Source organism: Orbicella faveolata, unplaced genomic scaffold (assembly GCF_042242905.1).
Source record: "Orbicella faveolata isolate gen_17 unplaced genomic scaffold, um_ofav_v1 contig_2, whole genome shotgun sequence".
Lineage (NCBI taxonomy): Eukaryota > Metazoa > Cnidaria > Anthozoa > Scleractinia > Merulinidae > Orbicella > Orbicella faveolata.
In genome coordinates, this window is record NW_028301547.1 from 21,871,521 (window position 1) to 21,890,000 (window position 18,480).

Sequence of the window (18,480 nt, forward strand, 5' to 3'; positions counted from 1 at the left end):
TGCTGGATTCTGGCAGAATGCCCCGTTCTTGCCAGCTTTTCTAAGAAATGGTCGCAGTGTGTGATTTCTTAGAATTTGTCAATGTGTGCATGTTGATTTCTTTCGCTGACTCGAACTCGGTGTAACGACACAACTCATGCACTGCTTGTCTTTGAATCCTGATCTGCATCAGTGAAGAACAAGGAGAGGCAGTTACTGTATTCTATTTGGACAGAGCTTTTTTTCTTTCCACACAAGAAGAGGAAACCTTTCTCAATTTATCAGGGTCAAGATCACATGGACGAGGAATAAACGTGAGTTTAAATGATTGCGTTTCTGTTTTTCTTGAGGCGAGGGAGTAGTGATCGCGTTTTGAAGAATTGCATCGACACTTCGATCGACAAGCATCGTTATAGTCCTCACTAGAAGAGCTCGATGTCAGCTCCGATGTCGGCTGTCCCTGCCGGAGTCGTAAATGACCCAGCAATATATAGAAAACTGCCGATGGAGTCGAAAAAAATCCTTGGGAGAAAAACATCATTACGGAGAAATTATCTCACATGCAGTAGATATGAATTGTTAACCCCTTCGTGGACAAATGAACGACCAGTCCATAAATGTATATCTAAAAATAAGGAAAAGGCAGTATTGACCAAATATTAAGCAAGGACAGGGCCGCCTTTAGCTAGAACAAAGAAAACGTCGAAAACAAATCGAGAGTTGTCTGGCGACATTTACGTGAAATTGGATAAATTTAAGTTAATTAAGAGTTTGAGTTATTATATCGCAAGTCTGAACTTTGCAATAAGAACAGGGAAGAGTTTCATGAGTTTCATACATGTAATTCACCAAAGAAGCTACATCTCAGATGCTTTTCTTCAGTATGTAAGCTCATGGTGACACTGAGTGAGATTTGCTTCCATGTTTTTTTCAGTATACTATGGCCAAGAATAGAGTTTTTATGCATACGCAGCCGAGGTATTTCCTTCTACTCAATTTACCGATTTTATTTTGTTTGTAACTTTTGCCCATTGTCTAGAAGGAACTGATGTCTTCCAAACTTATCGATATCCACATCCTGCTGTTTGTGCTCCTGTAGTCGCCTGTTAATGTCGCTGGAATGGTCCACATAGACTGATGTACTGAACGCTGCTGTATGTTTGCGTGAGGCCTATGCATGGCGTAAATACCTTAATTCAGTCTGAGGTGCTTTATCGAGATCATTGTCATAGAATTTCCATATTTTGGTTTATAAGAAGACGTTGACAAATATTGGAGGCCATCCAAGGGATCATAAAACTGGTGTATAAATAGCTCTGATGTAGACAGTTTTCGCCGTGTTCGTTTTCTGCAATTTTTGTTGTCGCAGTAAAAGTTGTTCTCGATTGTACTACTGTTTGTGGCCAAAAAAGACTGAAAAACGACTCTTGTTGAGCATTCAATGTCAACAACTGCGGTTGGCTACAGTTGCGGTAGGCTGTTTTTGAGATTACTGCGAGAAATGTTATCAGTCAGTTAATTGTGGAGCTCATTATTAATAGCTATTTCGCTTATTAACCATTTTCAACATTCTGCTCTGGGGGTTAGAACAGAAATTAATAAACGGAGAAGTAAAGTAAGACACATCGTTGTTATTACACGATGAGAGTTTCATCAGCTACTCGAGTAGTAGTCGGCCAATATTCACCAAACATGCTTCATATTTATTAATCACGTTCACTTTCGCTGTCATTTTTGAACAAGGAATGAGCAAAATCTATTTAGGGAAATTCCGGAGGCAAACCTGAGATGTTGCTGATGCTCAATTAAAGGAGACTTTGAATACAGAGAGCAAGTTCTTACACCACAATCAGCTATCCATGAACAATCTCAAGCAAGCTGGACTTGAGAATAAAACTACTGCTGGACTTACCTCGCTTAGGTTTTCACCTGTTCAGTGATCGTGGTCTTTTATTTATTTCTTGTTGCGTGTGAAGGAATGGTTTTCGAATGGTTTTTGAAGGAAAGGATTTTATTAATTTATAATTTTAGATAGTGCAGGTCCACATCAGGACTTAGCGTCTTGCCAATTTTGATCTCCAACCTGCTTTATCAAATAAATTATGTATGTATGTATGTATTATGTATGTTTATACAACCAACTATGACAATGCAATACTAGGTTAGAACAGGTATGCACAACAGTTCTTGTAGATGAAAAGATCGTCTGCGAATTCTCGGCTGCTCTATGTCAGAAACGAAACTTTCGGAGACTGAACAGGAAAATACGAGAAAAAAGCTTATCTATTCAAGTTCCTTATTATTTTCTCCCAACATGAGGACCAAAGAACTTGCACTAAGAATCACGCCCAATTTGTACCTTATCACTGCTGTCCACAGAGATAGACTTCCGATTTCTTTAACCTTTCTTTATAATTGTGATTGGCATTCATAGAACTCTATGCGATTTCGTGTATACAGGGACACCACCAAAGTTGTACTAGAAGCCAAAGTTTTACTCAAACATCACGCCGAAGACTTGAATAATAAATTTAATAAGGTCTAACAACTCAGAGCTTGCCGAACAATCAAACAACTGAAGTAAAGAAATTCCCGCTCAAAAATTCTTTCTGTGAAAAACATTTAATCTCATGAGCACTGTACTAAATTCATTAATAATAAAATTTTACTCAGAGGACAAATGAGTACCTGGATACAAGGTGGAAGCAAGGAAAACCAGGTCCTATCAGCCACAGATCGTGTGGGAAAATGCTAGTGCATTGGACATAACTGATTTAAATTTCTCTGTTTATATGTTTGTGAAATCATTGCAATAAAAGTAATAAAATACAAAACAAGAACCGATTTAAACAGTTATTAAATTTTAAAATTTAAAAGACAACTTTTGAGGTCTACTTGACTCACAAGCTGCACTGACCAACTAAAACCTATGCAAACGTCTTTTCAACGCCTGATGTTATATTTAGGCCAATAACCTAATTTATGCGCAATACATTCAATGTATTCCTTCTCCTTGATCTCTTGGTTCCTCTCCATCACCCATTTGATTCGTAAGTCTTCACCTCCATTGTCCTCAAACTCTTCTTTGACAAAGAGATCAATCTTCAAATACTGGCGCTTATGCTCAACAAGTCGCCTGTGGACGTCGTTCGTTCGACCGACGTAAAGGACCGTTGGCCCCCCGAGATGGAACTGTCGCGGGGCGCCGGGTAAAACACCGATGCAATATATGCCTTCAATGCCACGGGGTATGTTTTCGACATCATATGCCCTCCACTCCTCTTCTATTAACCTTTCACAAATATTTGATACCATTTCGTCACGTTCAACTGCATCCATAGAAAAAAAACAATGAAAATATTGATATTTAGAATTTTGAAAAGTCATGTGGTTCAGATTAGTCATGAAAATTTGAAACGATGACTTCGATTAATGAATTAACTGACTGAATGACAGATCGATGTATTGATAATTTCATAATTGATAAATTAATTGATTAGAAAGTCAGCTCAAAACAATCAAAGAAAAAACTAACAAGTGAACAATTGATTCACTTTTTACTCGAACGAAAAATTGCTGAATCGCTCAACGCAGCCCTGAAGTTCTCTTTGCGTTCTTTTAAAAAAGAAGGCCCTGGGACGAACTCACGCCACTTTGAGAATTGAATCATGCGTGACTCTTCGGCTTTGCAGGAAAGATAATTTCATGCATGACCAAGCAAGTTCTAAGAAATCATATTTCTTGTCCGATTCAAGGTCATGAGCACAATGTTACTAACGGTCTATTAATTAGGCGATGGTTTTACGTTGGTCGACCATACTAAAGAGGTACAGCGCCTCAGTGAATCAGTCAAGAAATCAAAATCGGCAGTTAGTTCACATATCGATCGGCATTCCGGTGATATTTAATCTTACCTTTGGCGCACCTTTTTTGGCTTTAATACTTCTCGACTGGTGGGGACTGCAGCTTCTTTATACAATGTAAAAGGCCGAAAGAAAAGAAGTTGGCATAATGAAATATCACTTCATTTGTTTATAAGGCCCCACTCTGACTGATCTGAGAGCTCCCGGAGGCTGTTTTGGACGAGTTTCGGCGTATCAACGGTCGAACCCGCCAAAATCTACTGAATGCTTTCATTTCATTTGAGCACGCTATGGTAGCCGGCGTTCCGATCGTTGAGAAGAAACACTTCCCAAACCGCCTCCAGGAGCCTCCCTGATGCAATAAAACCTTAGAAACAGATAATAGGTGAGGCTACTAACACGTTTATTCATTCTATTTTCAACTTACGAAGGAAAAGCCAAATTTCCTCTATCTAATTTCACACCGTGACATACAAACCAGTCTTACAGTAAACACTTTTCCTACCTGTGATAGAACACGCGCATCGTTCGATTCGGTTACACATTTAGTTGACATTAATTTCAATGAAACATCGCTTCACGGCACATACATTTCCAATGAGTGCAACTGACATCAGATAACGACTGACTTTGACTACACTAATATTCAATATTGCAATATTTCAATAAGGTCAGAACAATTTCTTGTGACATTTTGGAATGAATTGAAAAGTCGTTTCGAAAGACACGACAAAATCAAGAAAAACCTTACCTCGAGCTCTTTCAGGGGACCGTGGTCTATCTTGTGGATATCGTGGATGAATGTTTGCTAATTTGAACTTGGCGCGTTAGAGGTATGGAAATTTATAACCTCAATGACGTCTTATTTTAGGTGTTTATCTCCTCTTTCTAACCAATAAGAAAACTTCATTCTCGAGATTCTAACATCTCATTGGGCGATCCGTAAAGGGTTCTTTCCCTACTTCTTTATAGGTTTCATCTGATAGCTGTAAACAAGTCAAGGGATTTTTCCCTAAACAAACCGCCCAATATTTGCTCATTTTTGTTGCTATATGCATATGATGCAATATCTTCAGGTTATTTCTTTGTCAAATTCTTTTATCGCAGAAGATGGGACTTTTCCCTTAGAAATCGAAAGCGTTAGCTCAGCAAATAGTTTGGAATAGTTTGTTTTCGAGTAATATCTGAACTATAATATACAATTTATGTTTCGCGCGTTATTACCATTACTAAAATTCACATCTACTATTACAAGTGAAATCACTGCTCCTAGAAATGCTAATTTGAATTCATTATGATGAAATATTTGATTTTTGCTGAGTTATATGGGCTGAACTCGTTATACAACGACTACTACATGTACAGTTTGCCTACACTGACTGATTTCTGATTTCCGATGTTAATACATCAGTGAATAACACACAAAAACTACACCAAGGAGTGGGATCTGGAACTCCTTGCTCAGTATTGTATATTATGATTTCACATGAGTATAATGATATAAGATCAAATAGGATCAAGGTCACATAGAAGAAGTCGAATAAAGGTGAGTTTACGATAAGACGTGATAACACTGATTTTCATGTTGAGCCTGAAGTTGCGAATCATTTCTTTACCCAGGCATAACAGCTAACAACTCAGCGGCGGATCTAGGGAAGGGGCCCGCGGGGTCCGGACCACCCTCCTTTATTTTGGGTAAAAAAAGAAAAAAAGAAGAAGGAAGAAAGAAGAATAGCCGGCAGGGCAAACACTCCTCCCCCGCCCCTTTTTTAGCTCAAGGTCTGGATCCGCCACTATAACTGATCCGTTTTTTTAGACAAAGAGTTGCATAAGTGAGATCTTATGGATACAGTGAAATCAAAATACGGTTGGCATCATTGATCGATCACCATTGTCAGCGAGACAGCGCCAAAACATGTCATACAAAACTCCTTCTAGGAACATTATCCGTACAAGAAGTAAATATGATTTGTTAGCCCTTTAACATGTAATACACGACCCTCGCTCCTTAATGTATATCTTCAACAGGGATTTCGTGGGTGTGGCGAGATCGAGTAGTGACGGTTGGCTTTGTCCGTAAACTAGGCTTCTATTCCGGCTCTGCTCTAAAAACGCTGTTTTAGGGGCAATTAAAGGTGGGGTGGGGGGCAGGGTGGGTGGTGTCTAGCACAGCGAACGAAGGTACGATATTCATTCAACGACAAAGTTCAATTAGTAAAGCTACTTTATACATTCTTTCCTCTAAGTTAAGGTTCACTAATGGGGTCTTCAGCTTCCGTCGCCTGTCAGTTTTTCATCCCATCAGTTCAATCTGTAGACTGATCCACACTTTCATTAAAACAGTGAGGCTCAAAATGAGCCGAACAAAGGTAGGGTTCCTTGGGCAAATTGGCTTTTGGTCGCTTCATGGCAATCAGCCACTTTTTCCATATTTCCCCTTGAAGTGGTACTCGATGAAAGGAGATCGAAGGATTCTTGTTCTTAGAGTCGATATTACAACCAACTGCACAGCAATACGGCATGTTGACCTTTCTTTTGTGGATCGTTACGACGTGAAATTCAGCGTTTAGGGATCTGGCAAAAGATGATCCAGTTCTAAGGATTTCGTAAATATGTTAATATTTGGGCGCCATGTTCAAACGATACCGCGCATTGACGTCATAATCTCCCAGAAAACTTTGCGATGGTAAAAATGGCGGCGGTCTTAAAACACGGAGAAAGTAAACGCCTGGTATTCAAACTAGGGGGAATATTATCGAGTTTAAACCACTCTGTCAGTCTCAGGTCAGAACCAACTTATTATTTTGGCCTTAACTGTTTTTCAGCTAAGATTCCCTTTAACAACGTTAGGAGATCGATCTTTTGCTGTTGCTGCTCCTCAACTATGGAATTCATTGCCCTATGCGATTACGAGCAGCCCCTTAGTAGCATCTTTTAAAAAGACACTCAAGACATTTTTATTTCAGAAAGCTTTTTGGTATTTTTATGTGCTTCTGTTCGTGTTTTACACTGATTACTTGATACGTATAATCTCTCGGCAATGTTCTTCTTGTTCCGTGTCGTCAACCGTTATTTGTGAGGTTTCATTTCGATAAGAAACCAATGCAAGGCAACCAATATCACTTCCTGAACATCACAATTTCACCAGAGGTGCAATAACATCAGAACTGTACTGATAAAGTACGCACAAAACTGCATGATCATTCACTGTAGCGCTTACGTGAGATTCCAAGGCTTTACATGGTAAAGAAGTCCTACACTCCATTTCGGTCTTGATAGTCACGTATGTTCGCCCCCTACGCACGCACGTAACACGCACGTAACACGCACGCAACTGTTTGCACAAGTCACGCAATCTTTCTTGGGCGGCTTACCTATGCCGCAGAAAACAAATACCTCTTCCACTCCCCCTGCTCACCATGCAGGTCACATAAGTAAAGCGGGAAAAAAACAAGTAAGGGAAAACTACGGAGGGAAAACATTTTCTCTGGGGAAAACGGCTCCTCACAGGCTACTCGCTGGATTCACACTTTTGATGTTTGTGAAACCCTTGTTTTTCTCTTAACTCTTCTCGCAAAGTGTGGTCTACCTCTTATATCGCTGAAGCTACAGTACATTCAAAGGTGCTGCAGTGAAGTTTACCGCATCGTTGCTTACTAATATAAACTTCTTGATTAATATTTAATACGTTTTTGACGGGTTTCAGTGATTTGCGAGGTTAGTTATCGCAATTTTATTTGCTATACTAATGTTCTCAAAAAGTAAGACGTTCCTCTTCACCAACGTATAGGAAACAAGCAATCCTGGAAAATCAGAAAATATCGGTTAATCAACCTCGCCTTGCTTCTCTTAAAATAAGGACAACAACAACTTTATGGCTGAAAATGGGAAAGTGGGTGACAGAGTGCTCAGTTAATATTTTAGCCCCATGAACCCCTGGAGTGTCAAGAAAACAAAACCTACAGCCCAAGGAGATGTAGACAGTGGATGGAGAGAAGGGAGTAGGCCTTCACTCAGGGCCACTGTAAACATTCCTGGGTAGAGAGGAGGGAGTGGGCCTCCACTAACCTAACTCCAGGGGGTAAAACTGGAGGGAGTTGGCACCCGAAAATTGAGTCTATGGGGGCAAGAGTGTGACGAGAGGAGCACTTCATCTCCATTCCCGTGTTTATTTGACCAACCTTAACAGAACTTGCAAAGAACGGTAACAATATAAAAAAGTATAAATTGTGAATTATGATGATATGATCAAGTATTAATGGACTGGGAGACTGTTCTAATCGACATAAACAAACCTAAGCGAGGTACTTAGTTTCTATAGTTCGTTCAGATAAGTAACATGCTTAAGTGTCTCTGAGAATCGTAAAGATCCTGGCTGGTTTTGAGGATTTTCACGTGAGGCCATCCAAGGTCGATGAACGGATGATTAGCAAAGCACATAGCTCAAAATAGAAACAAGAGTTGTTGATTAACTGAAATTTATTTCATATGTTCAATAAATTGTGATATTTCCGGTACAATTGCACATACGTAGTCGAAAAACACGTCACTCGGTCGGCTCATTCGTGGTTTACTTCCGGTCATTTTTGTTTTGTTTTTTTTAAACCGATCAAAATTGATCCTGTAACGAAACTCTCGAGAGTCGCTTGTCCCCTAAAACTTGCACAGTAAGGAACGAAGAAGACTCGAGGTAAGAGATTGTTCCGAAGATTTCAGAACACGTTTCGAATCTACATACAAGCCAAGGGGCCCATCAGGCCAGAGCTTATCCCGGATTCTGTAGCAGGAAATGACTAGGAGTATTTGTACCCCTCCCACCCCCTGATGGGTTGCTAGTCCATGGCAGGGTTACTCTGGGCATTAAGTTCGCTGGTACCCATTTATACACCTGGGCGGAGAGAGGTACTGTGAGGGTAAAGTGTCTTGCTCAAGAACACAACACAATGTCCCCGACCAGGTCTCGAAGGGCTCGAACCTTGACCGCTCGATCTGGAGAGGAGTGTACTAACCATGAGGCCACTGCGCCTCCCAAAACCGATGCTTTTAAAATCGGGCACCGTCATCTAAGTTTCTGATCCGCAGGTGTGACTCGTGACTAAAGCGTCAGAATTGTCGGTTTACGATTATGTAAAAAGAAGGCGCTATATTTACCGAGAATTTATTTACTTTTATTCACCGTTTATAAACGCGGCTGATCCTTACAGTAATTAAATGCAATACTAAAAATACCCCTTAACTACAGTGAGATTTGATTTATTAAAAAAAGATACAGTGGAATTCCGAATGTCTCGCACCCTCGATTTTTCGAACCTTCCGATAACTCGACCCAAAGAATACTCCTCTCAGTCAAACACTGCAATTTTACCCCTGATTTCTCGAACAACCCTATTTTTCAAACCAATTTTCCTTTTCCTCGAAGGTCCGAAAAATTGGGATTCTATTGTATGTAAACTCACTGGTCGGTTCTTTTTTTACCACAGGTATGCTTTGGAAGCTAATTTTAACGTGGATTATGACTGGTTAACAGAATGCGAGAGTTAATTCACCATATTGACCTTACTCCCAACGAAATCCCTCATAAGTTATTTTTAGGTCACTCCCTCGTTCGGAAATCCTAGGATGGTCTAGAAAAAGCCAATCTCGTGACGCGGATTTTTCAGCTGACGGTCCGATCGATCAATCAATGAATCAATCAATCAATCAATCAATCAATCAATCAATCAATCAATCAATCAATCAATCAATCAATCAATCAATCAATCAATCAATCAATCAATCAATCAATCAATCAATCAATCAATACTTTATTTAACCACGCGACACCTAGGAGCAAGACGCCTTACAAACCTGATAAGATCATACGGTTTGTTCTTCCATGAAAATATCCGCTAGCTATTCGCTCGGGACTTTTGATTCATTTGAACGCTGCCAGTATCACAGCTTGGAAAATGCACTGGACGCACCGAAATTTCTTCAAATTACTAGATGTGCTCTTGTATTATAATACATTTTGGGCTTGAAATTAAACGACTACAGGATTTGATCCAAAATTTAGATCCCCAGTGGTCTGACCTCTTGTAAGTGACGGCTTGGCATTTCGTGTGGTTGCTTAAGGGAGGTTCGACCGTTTTGATTTCAATTTTTTATCTGTTGAAGTTATATTTACTACTAACTGGGCTGTTCCAGTTCTTGGAGAATAGTTGTTACCCAACGTTTGGTGTCAAAATTGTTCTGTGCGTTGCTTCCTTTTATGAACGCATGTTCCTGGTAAATGAAGAAATAGAAATAGAGTAAATTAATTAATTATAATGGAGGAAGGGCTGGAATAAAATCAGCATTTCTTTCGTAAGTTGGGGTTCAGTGATCTAGTGAATAATGTTACCTCCAGCCCACCATCCTGGAAACTATGTATGAGATATCTCAGTACCTTCACTAATGTTTCCTTCACAAGGTTCTTAACTTAATTGTCCTTGGGAAGGGTTGTTTAAGGTCTCGACAACAACCTTGCCGCCGATTAATGTCTAGCTTAGTTTCGATGTATACTCACCCAAAGTAAGGCAAAGTTCGGTCTTGCACGACAATCCAGCTTTAAGCTACAGGTCAAGTTAATAAAAGAACAGTTTATTATATCCTCAAATTCGCCATCCATCTCTCCCTTACTGTTATTCTCTCATTATCAAGAGGTTCCTATTTGAATTTTTCATAACAAACAAGCTTAAAAGCACTCAAATTTCATATCAGTAGATATTCTTGAAACCAGCAACCAGGGAGATCACATAGGACAGATGTTTACTTATCACAGGAAAGTTTGAAATGTAGTGTTTCTACAAGGTAAGGGTAGCACGAATGGCTGACTGTTTGCATGCTTACAAAATGTCAGTACTTTATAATGTCTGGGAAATTGGCTGCTAGTTTCTAACATTTCTCAGTACTTAAAATTCTCAGTGCAAACACTTGCGTCTTATCTGTAGATATTACGAGCACAATGGCATAGTACCACAGAGATATGGAATACTAGACTTAAAACATACCATTGAGCAACAAAATCCCTAAATTCATCCGAGTATGGCCCATCAGCAAGGAGACTACGTAAAGGATGATCGAGGCCTGTTGCGACTTTTATCTGTTAAAAAGCGGACAACGCAATATTAAATCAAACTATTTCCACTAAGTTTCATTAGTTGTCAGCATACCATGAAGATCTGAAGGAAACATGAGCAAACATCAAAAGATGAGAGTGCTCTGCTTTAGGCAAGTAGAACTTAGGCAAGCATAGTACAGTTTTGGCAGGGATAGCCAGCGCAGTGGTGAGAGTGCTTGCCTATTTGGCCCGGGTTCGATTCCAGCGCCGTACGTGGATTGCGTTTGCTTTAATGGTTCTCGCGAGGGTTTTTCTCCGTGTTCTCCGGTTTTCCTCCTCCACAAAACTAACACTCAAAATTCCAATTTGACCAAGATAGGGGTCACCCGCATGAAAATCAGGTAAGGCAGATGTGGCTTCCTCTCTAAATAGCGTGATTCATTTTATTTTATTTCTTGAAGTAGAACTGTTTTGGGTAATCAATCTGAACAAAATGGTGTCCAAGACAGAAAACCAGAAATACAGGAAGAGTATTGCAAATAAGAGCGATATTATTCTGCAAGGGCTGGATGTGGTCTAACTGATGGTTGAGATTGTCAGAATTACAACTGTTAAACTGAGAGAAAAAGATGAGTTTTCAAGTTTTAAACATGAAATTCCAACACCTCCATCCGCACACTCTTTCATGTTTCAGGTGTTTGTGGGTGTTGGGGATGGAAAGCAGCAGTGGTGGTGGTCGTGGCAGTGGAGGTGGAGGTGGTGGATGCAGTGGCAGTGGTTGTACTGGTGGTGGTTATCAGGAAGATAGTAATGCCGACAAAGCAAGTGCAACTGGCGCCCGTTTTCTGAAGCTCGATTTGGCGTAGAAATTTTTGTAGAGCTCTACGACTCTACGCTTTAGTCACCAGTCTCCTCCTATGTGTTGGAAAGATACATTACCTCTTACTTCATAGCTTTTACCGTAGTTGTGTATTGTTACTATGGTTACCTGCCTATTTCGCAAAATTTGATTTCAATTTGTAGCATATTCCCCGCATATATTTCATATATATTAAACGGTTTACAGTGTTTTAATCGTTTTCAATCTAAAATTCTGTATTGAGTTTACGCTCTACCATCTACGCTCTACGCTCTATGGTTCTATGTACGGGCGAAGAGGCTTAAAGTTATTGTAGCAAATATTAAAGCGCACGGAGAATGTTTAGTGTTACTACGGTTTACAGTTTTTCAATAATCTTTTTAAAGTACAATTCTGTATTGAGTTAAATCTCTACGTTCTATGCTCAACGCTATATGTTCTACCATCTACATTCTACTCTTTACGTTCCACCAGCTACCCTCTTCAATCTACGCTCTATGCTCTACGATCTACCGTCTAAGCCCATCTGCTTGACAGGTGATTGGAAGTTTTTAATTTTTTTTTAATTCTTTAACGACTGGTAAGCAGCACAAAGGAAGACTTCTTGTAGTTGTAAGCTTTTTCGTTTATTTCCGATGCGTTTCGTCTCTGTCTGAGACTTCTTCAGGGAATGATTTAAGCGTGCCTAATTTTAACCTCCCATGGAAGTGAATAACTGCTGAAACATGCTGTAAACGGACGTTACAATAAATGCCTTAATGCACATGTTATTGCGTGTTGTTATATTTTGGGGGCCATACGATTAGCGCTAACCGTATAGCCCCCAAAATATTAAAAAACAGTTTTAAAAAAAATTAAAACACTAAAACATTAAAAAAAGACACTTTTTGGTTTGGAAGGGTCCCAAGGAAATCCTATTAGAGTTTCTTAGTTGTCTCTATAGCAAAACTGATAGTATCAAACTTACGTACTATGTTATTGACGAAAGTAGTATTTCGTTTCTCGATTTATTTCTTTACAAAGATGCTAATTTTAGCACTCTGCAGTTTTCTACCTATCAAAAGCCACTTAATAAGTATCTGTAGACTACCTTTGAGTCGTTTCATCCCGCGAGCAACAAGAGGGCCTTTATTAGGCGCGAGCTTATGTGCTATACTAGAAATAGCTCCACTTTTAAAGCCTTTAGCGAAACGCAAGAAATTCTGGAAGCGCCTCCGGCTTTGTGGGTTTTTACTTCCTGTATTCTGGGAAGTTAAATACAGTAAAAGAACTAAATGGCTTTCGCTAAAACGTAAATCACGCAACGGTAGAATGGTAGTTTTTAAATCTACATTTAACTGTAGTCATGCTAACTGATGTGAAGGACATTTTGCTATAGTGTACTCAAAAAGTGCGAATACTTGATTATTAAAATACTGGAAACCGTAACAACACTTTAATAACACTTTAATATATATGAGCAGAGGCATATCGCCTAGTTCTACGTCATACGCTTCTGATATGAGATAATAGAGAAGGCTAATAAATTACTATTACAAAAGTTGCAGCATCGCAGATGATCGAGAAACGTGCACTCGCAACCCAATCATTTTTATCACTCTACTGGTTTTTTAAGCCTCTAAGCTAGTGTAGAGAGTAGTCAAAAATTCTTAAGCTGAGAAACTCGTAAATATGTAGAGCGTAGATGGTAGAACATGGAGTGTAAGAGCTTTAAGAGCGTAGTGCGTTGACCGTAGATGAAAGAACATAGCGTAGAGCATAGTCAGGGTAAACTCAATACAGAATTGTAAATTGAAAACAATTATTAAAACACTACAATCCATAATAACACTCAACATTTCCTAAGCGATATAATATTTGCTAAAATAACTATACGCCACAACACCTCTACGGTGTACGCATATCCGAGAGAAACGGAGCTTAAACATTCAAAATACTACCGTAGAGTCGTAGAGCTCTAAGAAAATTTCTACGCCTAATCGAGCTTCATAAAACGGGCTGGGTATGAGCAAGTGAATTACTGAATTCTTACCATGGTCAGCCCTAGGCCACGTATGTTCAACGCACTTCTGGAAAACCTGTCCACACTCAAAGGCTAAAAAGGAAAAAATAATTTAACATTAAGCCCTCCTTGAAAATTTTTATTTCCTAAAGTATATTGTCTGTCAAGTTAATACAGGTCTTGGAGTGTTACGTCAAACGCCTGTTCTAAAAGTTGAAAAATTAAACTAGACTTATTTGTAAGTTAAAGTTTGATTGGAATTCTATCGAATCATCAAACTGCACCAAGGGATCACATGCCCACCCTACGGCATCCATCATACTGGCATTTGGCTATACCTTCCCATTTATCTGTTGTGCTACTGACATTACCGTCCCTACACAGTCCACTTTACTTAGACTTTACTTTATGGTGACAAGACTTTCACATTTGGCTATAAATACCGGTGATGCGCCTGCATCTAGCTATCTCATGTGATCCCTTGGTGCAGTTTGATGACTCGATAGAATTCCAATCAAATTTCCACTTCCAGGTAAGTCTTGTTTAATTTTTCAGTTCTCATCATCAGTGCCCCAGGAATCCCATGAGATTTCAAACCCAAGACTGTCACAGGAGGAATGAACAATGAATGATGTAGTTGCTAGAATCAGTTTATTAACTGAAACATAGCACAACCGAACAGGTGTACATGACATTAAATAACATAACAAGTATCTTCTGTGCAATAAACATCGAGCAAAGAAGCAGTGATCATGACCGATACAACCTAGTTACGACAATCTGTGTATCAACTGAAACAGAACACACCACATGTAGGTGTACATGAAATTAAATGCTAAGTAACATAAATGATAAATAAGGATTCTCTCTATAAGATATATCTTTAAGCTTTTAACAGTACAAAAGCCACTTGCCAACAAGTCCAACTTATGCTATTATCAGATTGAACCCTTGAAATTCGGCTGGATGTACACTACAAGTGTCAGAGTTTGTCTGCATCCACCGGCCTGCCCTCTTTGCTTTGGCCATATCCTTAAGATGTTCTGATTAGTCATCCCAAAACAGCTTTGTAGAGGGCTTAATGTCCTGTTTGCATAACCTTGCCTAAGGGGGTTGAGATGGTCATCGAGGAGGTACGCGCCATCGACGAAGAAAGAAGATCAGCTACAGCAGCTGGGTTCGCTAAACAGTGTGCTTGGTCGTGCTGGGAAGAGGCAGAACAGAGAAAACTCAGCTGGCCAACCCTTGCCCAGATGGAGCCACTGAGGATCAGCTTCCTACTGAGGTCTACGTACGACCTCCTTCCTACGCCTACAAACCTCAAACAGTGGGGTATTATCGACGACCACATTTGCCACGCGTGCAACCAAACGCGTGCCACCCTAGAGCATGTGTTAACGGCTTGCAATAAATCACTTCAGAAGTACACCTGGAGGCACAACAGAGTGTTGCGGGTTATAGCCGAAGCCACACAGGACCAATGCCAATGCCATGTCACATTGCCATCACAACTGTAAGCCCAGACATCGTAATCTGGTCCGACTCCCGTGCATCTGGTCGAACTAACTGTGCCTTGGGAAGGGAACTTTGACTTTGCTAACGAACGCAAGAGAACCCGTTACGAGCCTCTCCGTGCTAGCTGTGAAGATCGTGGCTGGGCCTGCAGTGTTATACCCGTAGAAGTCGGTTGCCGCGGCTTCATTGCAAGATCGACCAGGTCCTTCCTGTCAAACATCGGACTCCCAAAGAACACTCTCCGAGCAACAATCAAGGCTCTTCAAGAAGCAGAGGCAGCATCCAACTGGATCTGGCAGTCATCGCGCAGTGCCTAAATCTGCGCTGATCACAATATCTTATTAAACTGCATCCAGTAAAGCTCTCTGCTGCCTGGACTCTCCTTGTGCATACACCACACGCTTGCTGCTATTACGCCTGACCAGGCATCACCCAGTGGCATCTGCCGCTGGCGGCGCCAGGAACTGTAGTCCCGTTGCTAGCCGCCGAAACTACCATAGTTCCTGGTCAACGGCTGACGAGGGTGATGCCTAGCAGTTGGCAATTAAAGCCTCTGTATGAATTCCTCTAAGGGGGTTGAGGTCGGGCTTAATTAGCTCTCAACGCTTCATATTATGTCCATTATTGGCATTGGCCACAAGCTAAGGGTAATGCTGTCCATGACCTGGTGCAGGACCTGACAGATGTTAGTGGTTTTGCCAGTTTGAATGTCTCTCACCAACTGGTCCTCCAAAATCGACAGGGATGACAACCCCTGAACAAGCAGTTCTTGTACCTTCTGAAAGACAAAGTCAACTGTCCTGCTCCTACTAGAAAGCAGATCCTAAACTTCCTCCTTAATTGTTATGGTACACGGGAACTTACAATGTTCTGGTGGAGGGTATTTGTTAACCCTTTCCTTCACCATTTCTGGCGACAGGCCTCCAGTAGCCATACTATCAATTAGACTGTCAATCTTGGCAGGAGATTTTTCTTTTTCCTGTACAAATGCCTGAGCATCGAAAGAGCCTCGAAATGACTTTCGAGGACATCATTCTACATCTCTGAGTCAGAGCACCAGATTTCTCCACCAAGTGAGAGTAGCTCAGGTTGAGCACATTACATGTATCTTAGTGGCGGAAATATTTAGTTGTGTATTGCTCGTGTTTGAGCCTTTCTTTTCTTCCTCCTCATCTGATTCAGGACAAAGGAGGATGTCTTCTTTAATACTGGCGAGCGTCACTATCTGCGTTTCTGAAGCTTTGGTCCCTTGTGCCACAGTTAGTTGGTAACTATGCTTGTACAAAAGTGTCATTGAGACCTTTGAGGATCACAGCCATGCTGTTCTGTGAAGATTGATCCACGGCATCGTTAGTGCATTGAACATTTCCTACTTAGCGATCTTCTTTCGGACCCGATATTTACAAACTTGAAGGTAGAAATTGACGATTTTCTGCACGTAAATAATTGGATGCCATGCTGAACTGATTTGTGCGCGAAAAGCACTGGTTATGTCCATCATTTAGCTATCTCATGGAATCCCTGGGGCAGTGATGACGAGATAGAATCCTCTGTGACAGCCAAACAGATTTTTCTCAAGCCTGAATTGTACCTTATATAATAATTAAGTTTTTCTTTATTTTAAGAGTTTGAGTGCTTACAGCAAAGTAGGATAAGTTGTCTTGCAATGTACGAGTCACAAGAGCAGTTACCTCAAATCTAAAAGCCACACACAGCTTGAAATTTCCTTTGTCATCTACAAAAATATTGGACGGCAGTACATCTGGAAATTTAATAAACAACAGATAACAAAAGATAAGATAATATACAATGATTTACTGGCAGGGTTTTAATTTTTAATTACTACAGTGGAACCCCGATAATACGGTCACCAACGGGCCAATAATATTTATCAAATAGAAAACATGTACCGCGTTTCTATCGAGTTTTAGTAGAATTCCACCTGAACACTAATGCAAATGCTGCAATCTGATTGGCTGAGCCATTGCACACTATCAGCCATTAGTGGGCAGTGGCTGGAGGTCGTCTGCGAAAGAACGACGTTTTTTTCGTTTTCCCAAAGTTTCGGAGGAATATTTTGACGCAAATGGCTAATTAAAATTCCTGAGATGACTTAACGGACATTTACGGTTTCGAGGCTTTAAAAACTTGGAATTACTGAAAAAATGATGCACGCGTGCACACAACTGCAAGTTCAAATGACAATTCAATCCAAGCGATCTTTCTAAGGCACGAAGTTTAATAATACGTCGAGAAAAAACTGGAAACTGTTATCTGAAATAGATTTCAGTTAGAATTCTACTAAGATAGTGCATTAAAACCAACCTCGTTCCCAGGGTCTCTCATCTTACCGCCCCCTGGAGCGAGCAAAGAGAGACCCTGGTTGGGTCTGGTCACGTGCCACTTTGACAATTGAGAACATCAGGGAGGGGTCCTCTGTAATCAGCAGTTTGTCGCGTTGAGCTTTGTCGCGCGCTGCGACCGCCACATTACCCACGGCGTTTATCAATACTTAGCTTTCAGGCTGAAATTTCGAATAATATCTGTTCCAACGTTTACCTAAAGGTTAAGCAAGTCTGTTTCGAGGCAATTTAGTGGTCGTGATTTTCAGTGTTGCCGTCTTACCCACTGCCGGATTTATGGAAAGTCAGTCATATTTCAACTGTGGACGTCGAGCAGCGCAATTTCATCCCGTAGTAATTGTTGTTTCTCCTTTTGAATGCACTCGATCAAATTGATGCAAAAAACATAAGAACGTCTCTAGGAAAACGTATAGCTTTCTCAAAGTAAAGCTACGGCAGTCTCTGATGAAGAAAAGCTGGACGAAGATAAATATGATATTCGTGCAACGCACTGTGCTTGCAAACAGTTCTAATCAAATAGCCGGGCCCGGCGTCACCTGCGGCGTCACAATATAGAATGCAAGTAGGCAATATGTTCACAGAATATTTTAATCTTTGTCCTTGGAGAGCCAATACTTAGAGCCTTAAAACATATCTTGCAATAGAAACGAACCTAAACAAAGTATGAGCACGGCATGGCAAATTACAGAGGTGTCAAACTCTGAGAAGCGACGTGCAGTTAACGACCTAGAGTGTCTACAAAACGAAGACCTAAGACCTAAGAGCTAAGACCCAAAAACGAAGACTTGTTTTTTTACAGGCCTATCAAACCAGAGACA

General features: G+C 40.5%; 1 protein-coding gene and 1 long non-coding RNA gene across 2 annotated transcripts in view; both read right to left on the reverse strand.

The window, feature by feature from the left end:
* LOC110040883 (uncharacterized) overlaps positions 1 to 18,480 on the reverse strand; it is an 86,167-nt gene that overhangs the window by 60,936 nt on the left and 6,751 nt on the right. The window contains exons 3-7 of the mRNA XM_089290288.1: positions 16,991 to 17,061; positions 13,815 to 13,877; positions 10,874 to 10,965; positions 10,390 to 10,435; positions 10,016 to 10,106 (exon numbers count right to left, since the gene is read on the reverse strand). Coding sequence (XP_089146414.1) covers positions 10,016 to 10,106; positions 10,390 to 10,435; positions 10,874 to 10,965; positions 13,815 to 13,877; positions 16,991 to 17,061 — 363 coding nt within the window. The remainder of the gene's footprint in view (positions 1 to 10,015; positions 10,107 to 10,389; positions 10,436 to 10,873; positions 10,966 to 13,814; positions 13,878 to 16,990; positions 17,062 to 18,480) is intronic.
* On the reverse strand, positions 2,498 to 4,688 carry LOC110040900 (uncharacterized). Its single transcript, XR_002295709.2, has 3 exons — positions 4,594 to 4,688; positions 3,894 to 3,948; positions 2,498 to 3,308 (listed from the first exon to the last, which is right to left on the reverse strand). It is a non-coding gene; the product is annotated as an uncharacterized LOC110040900 (long non-coding RNA).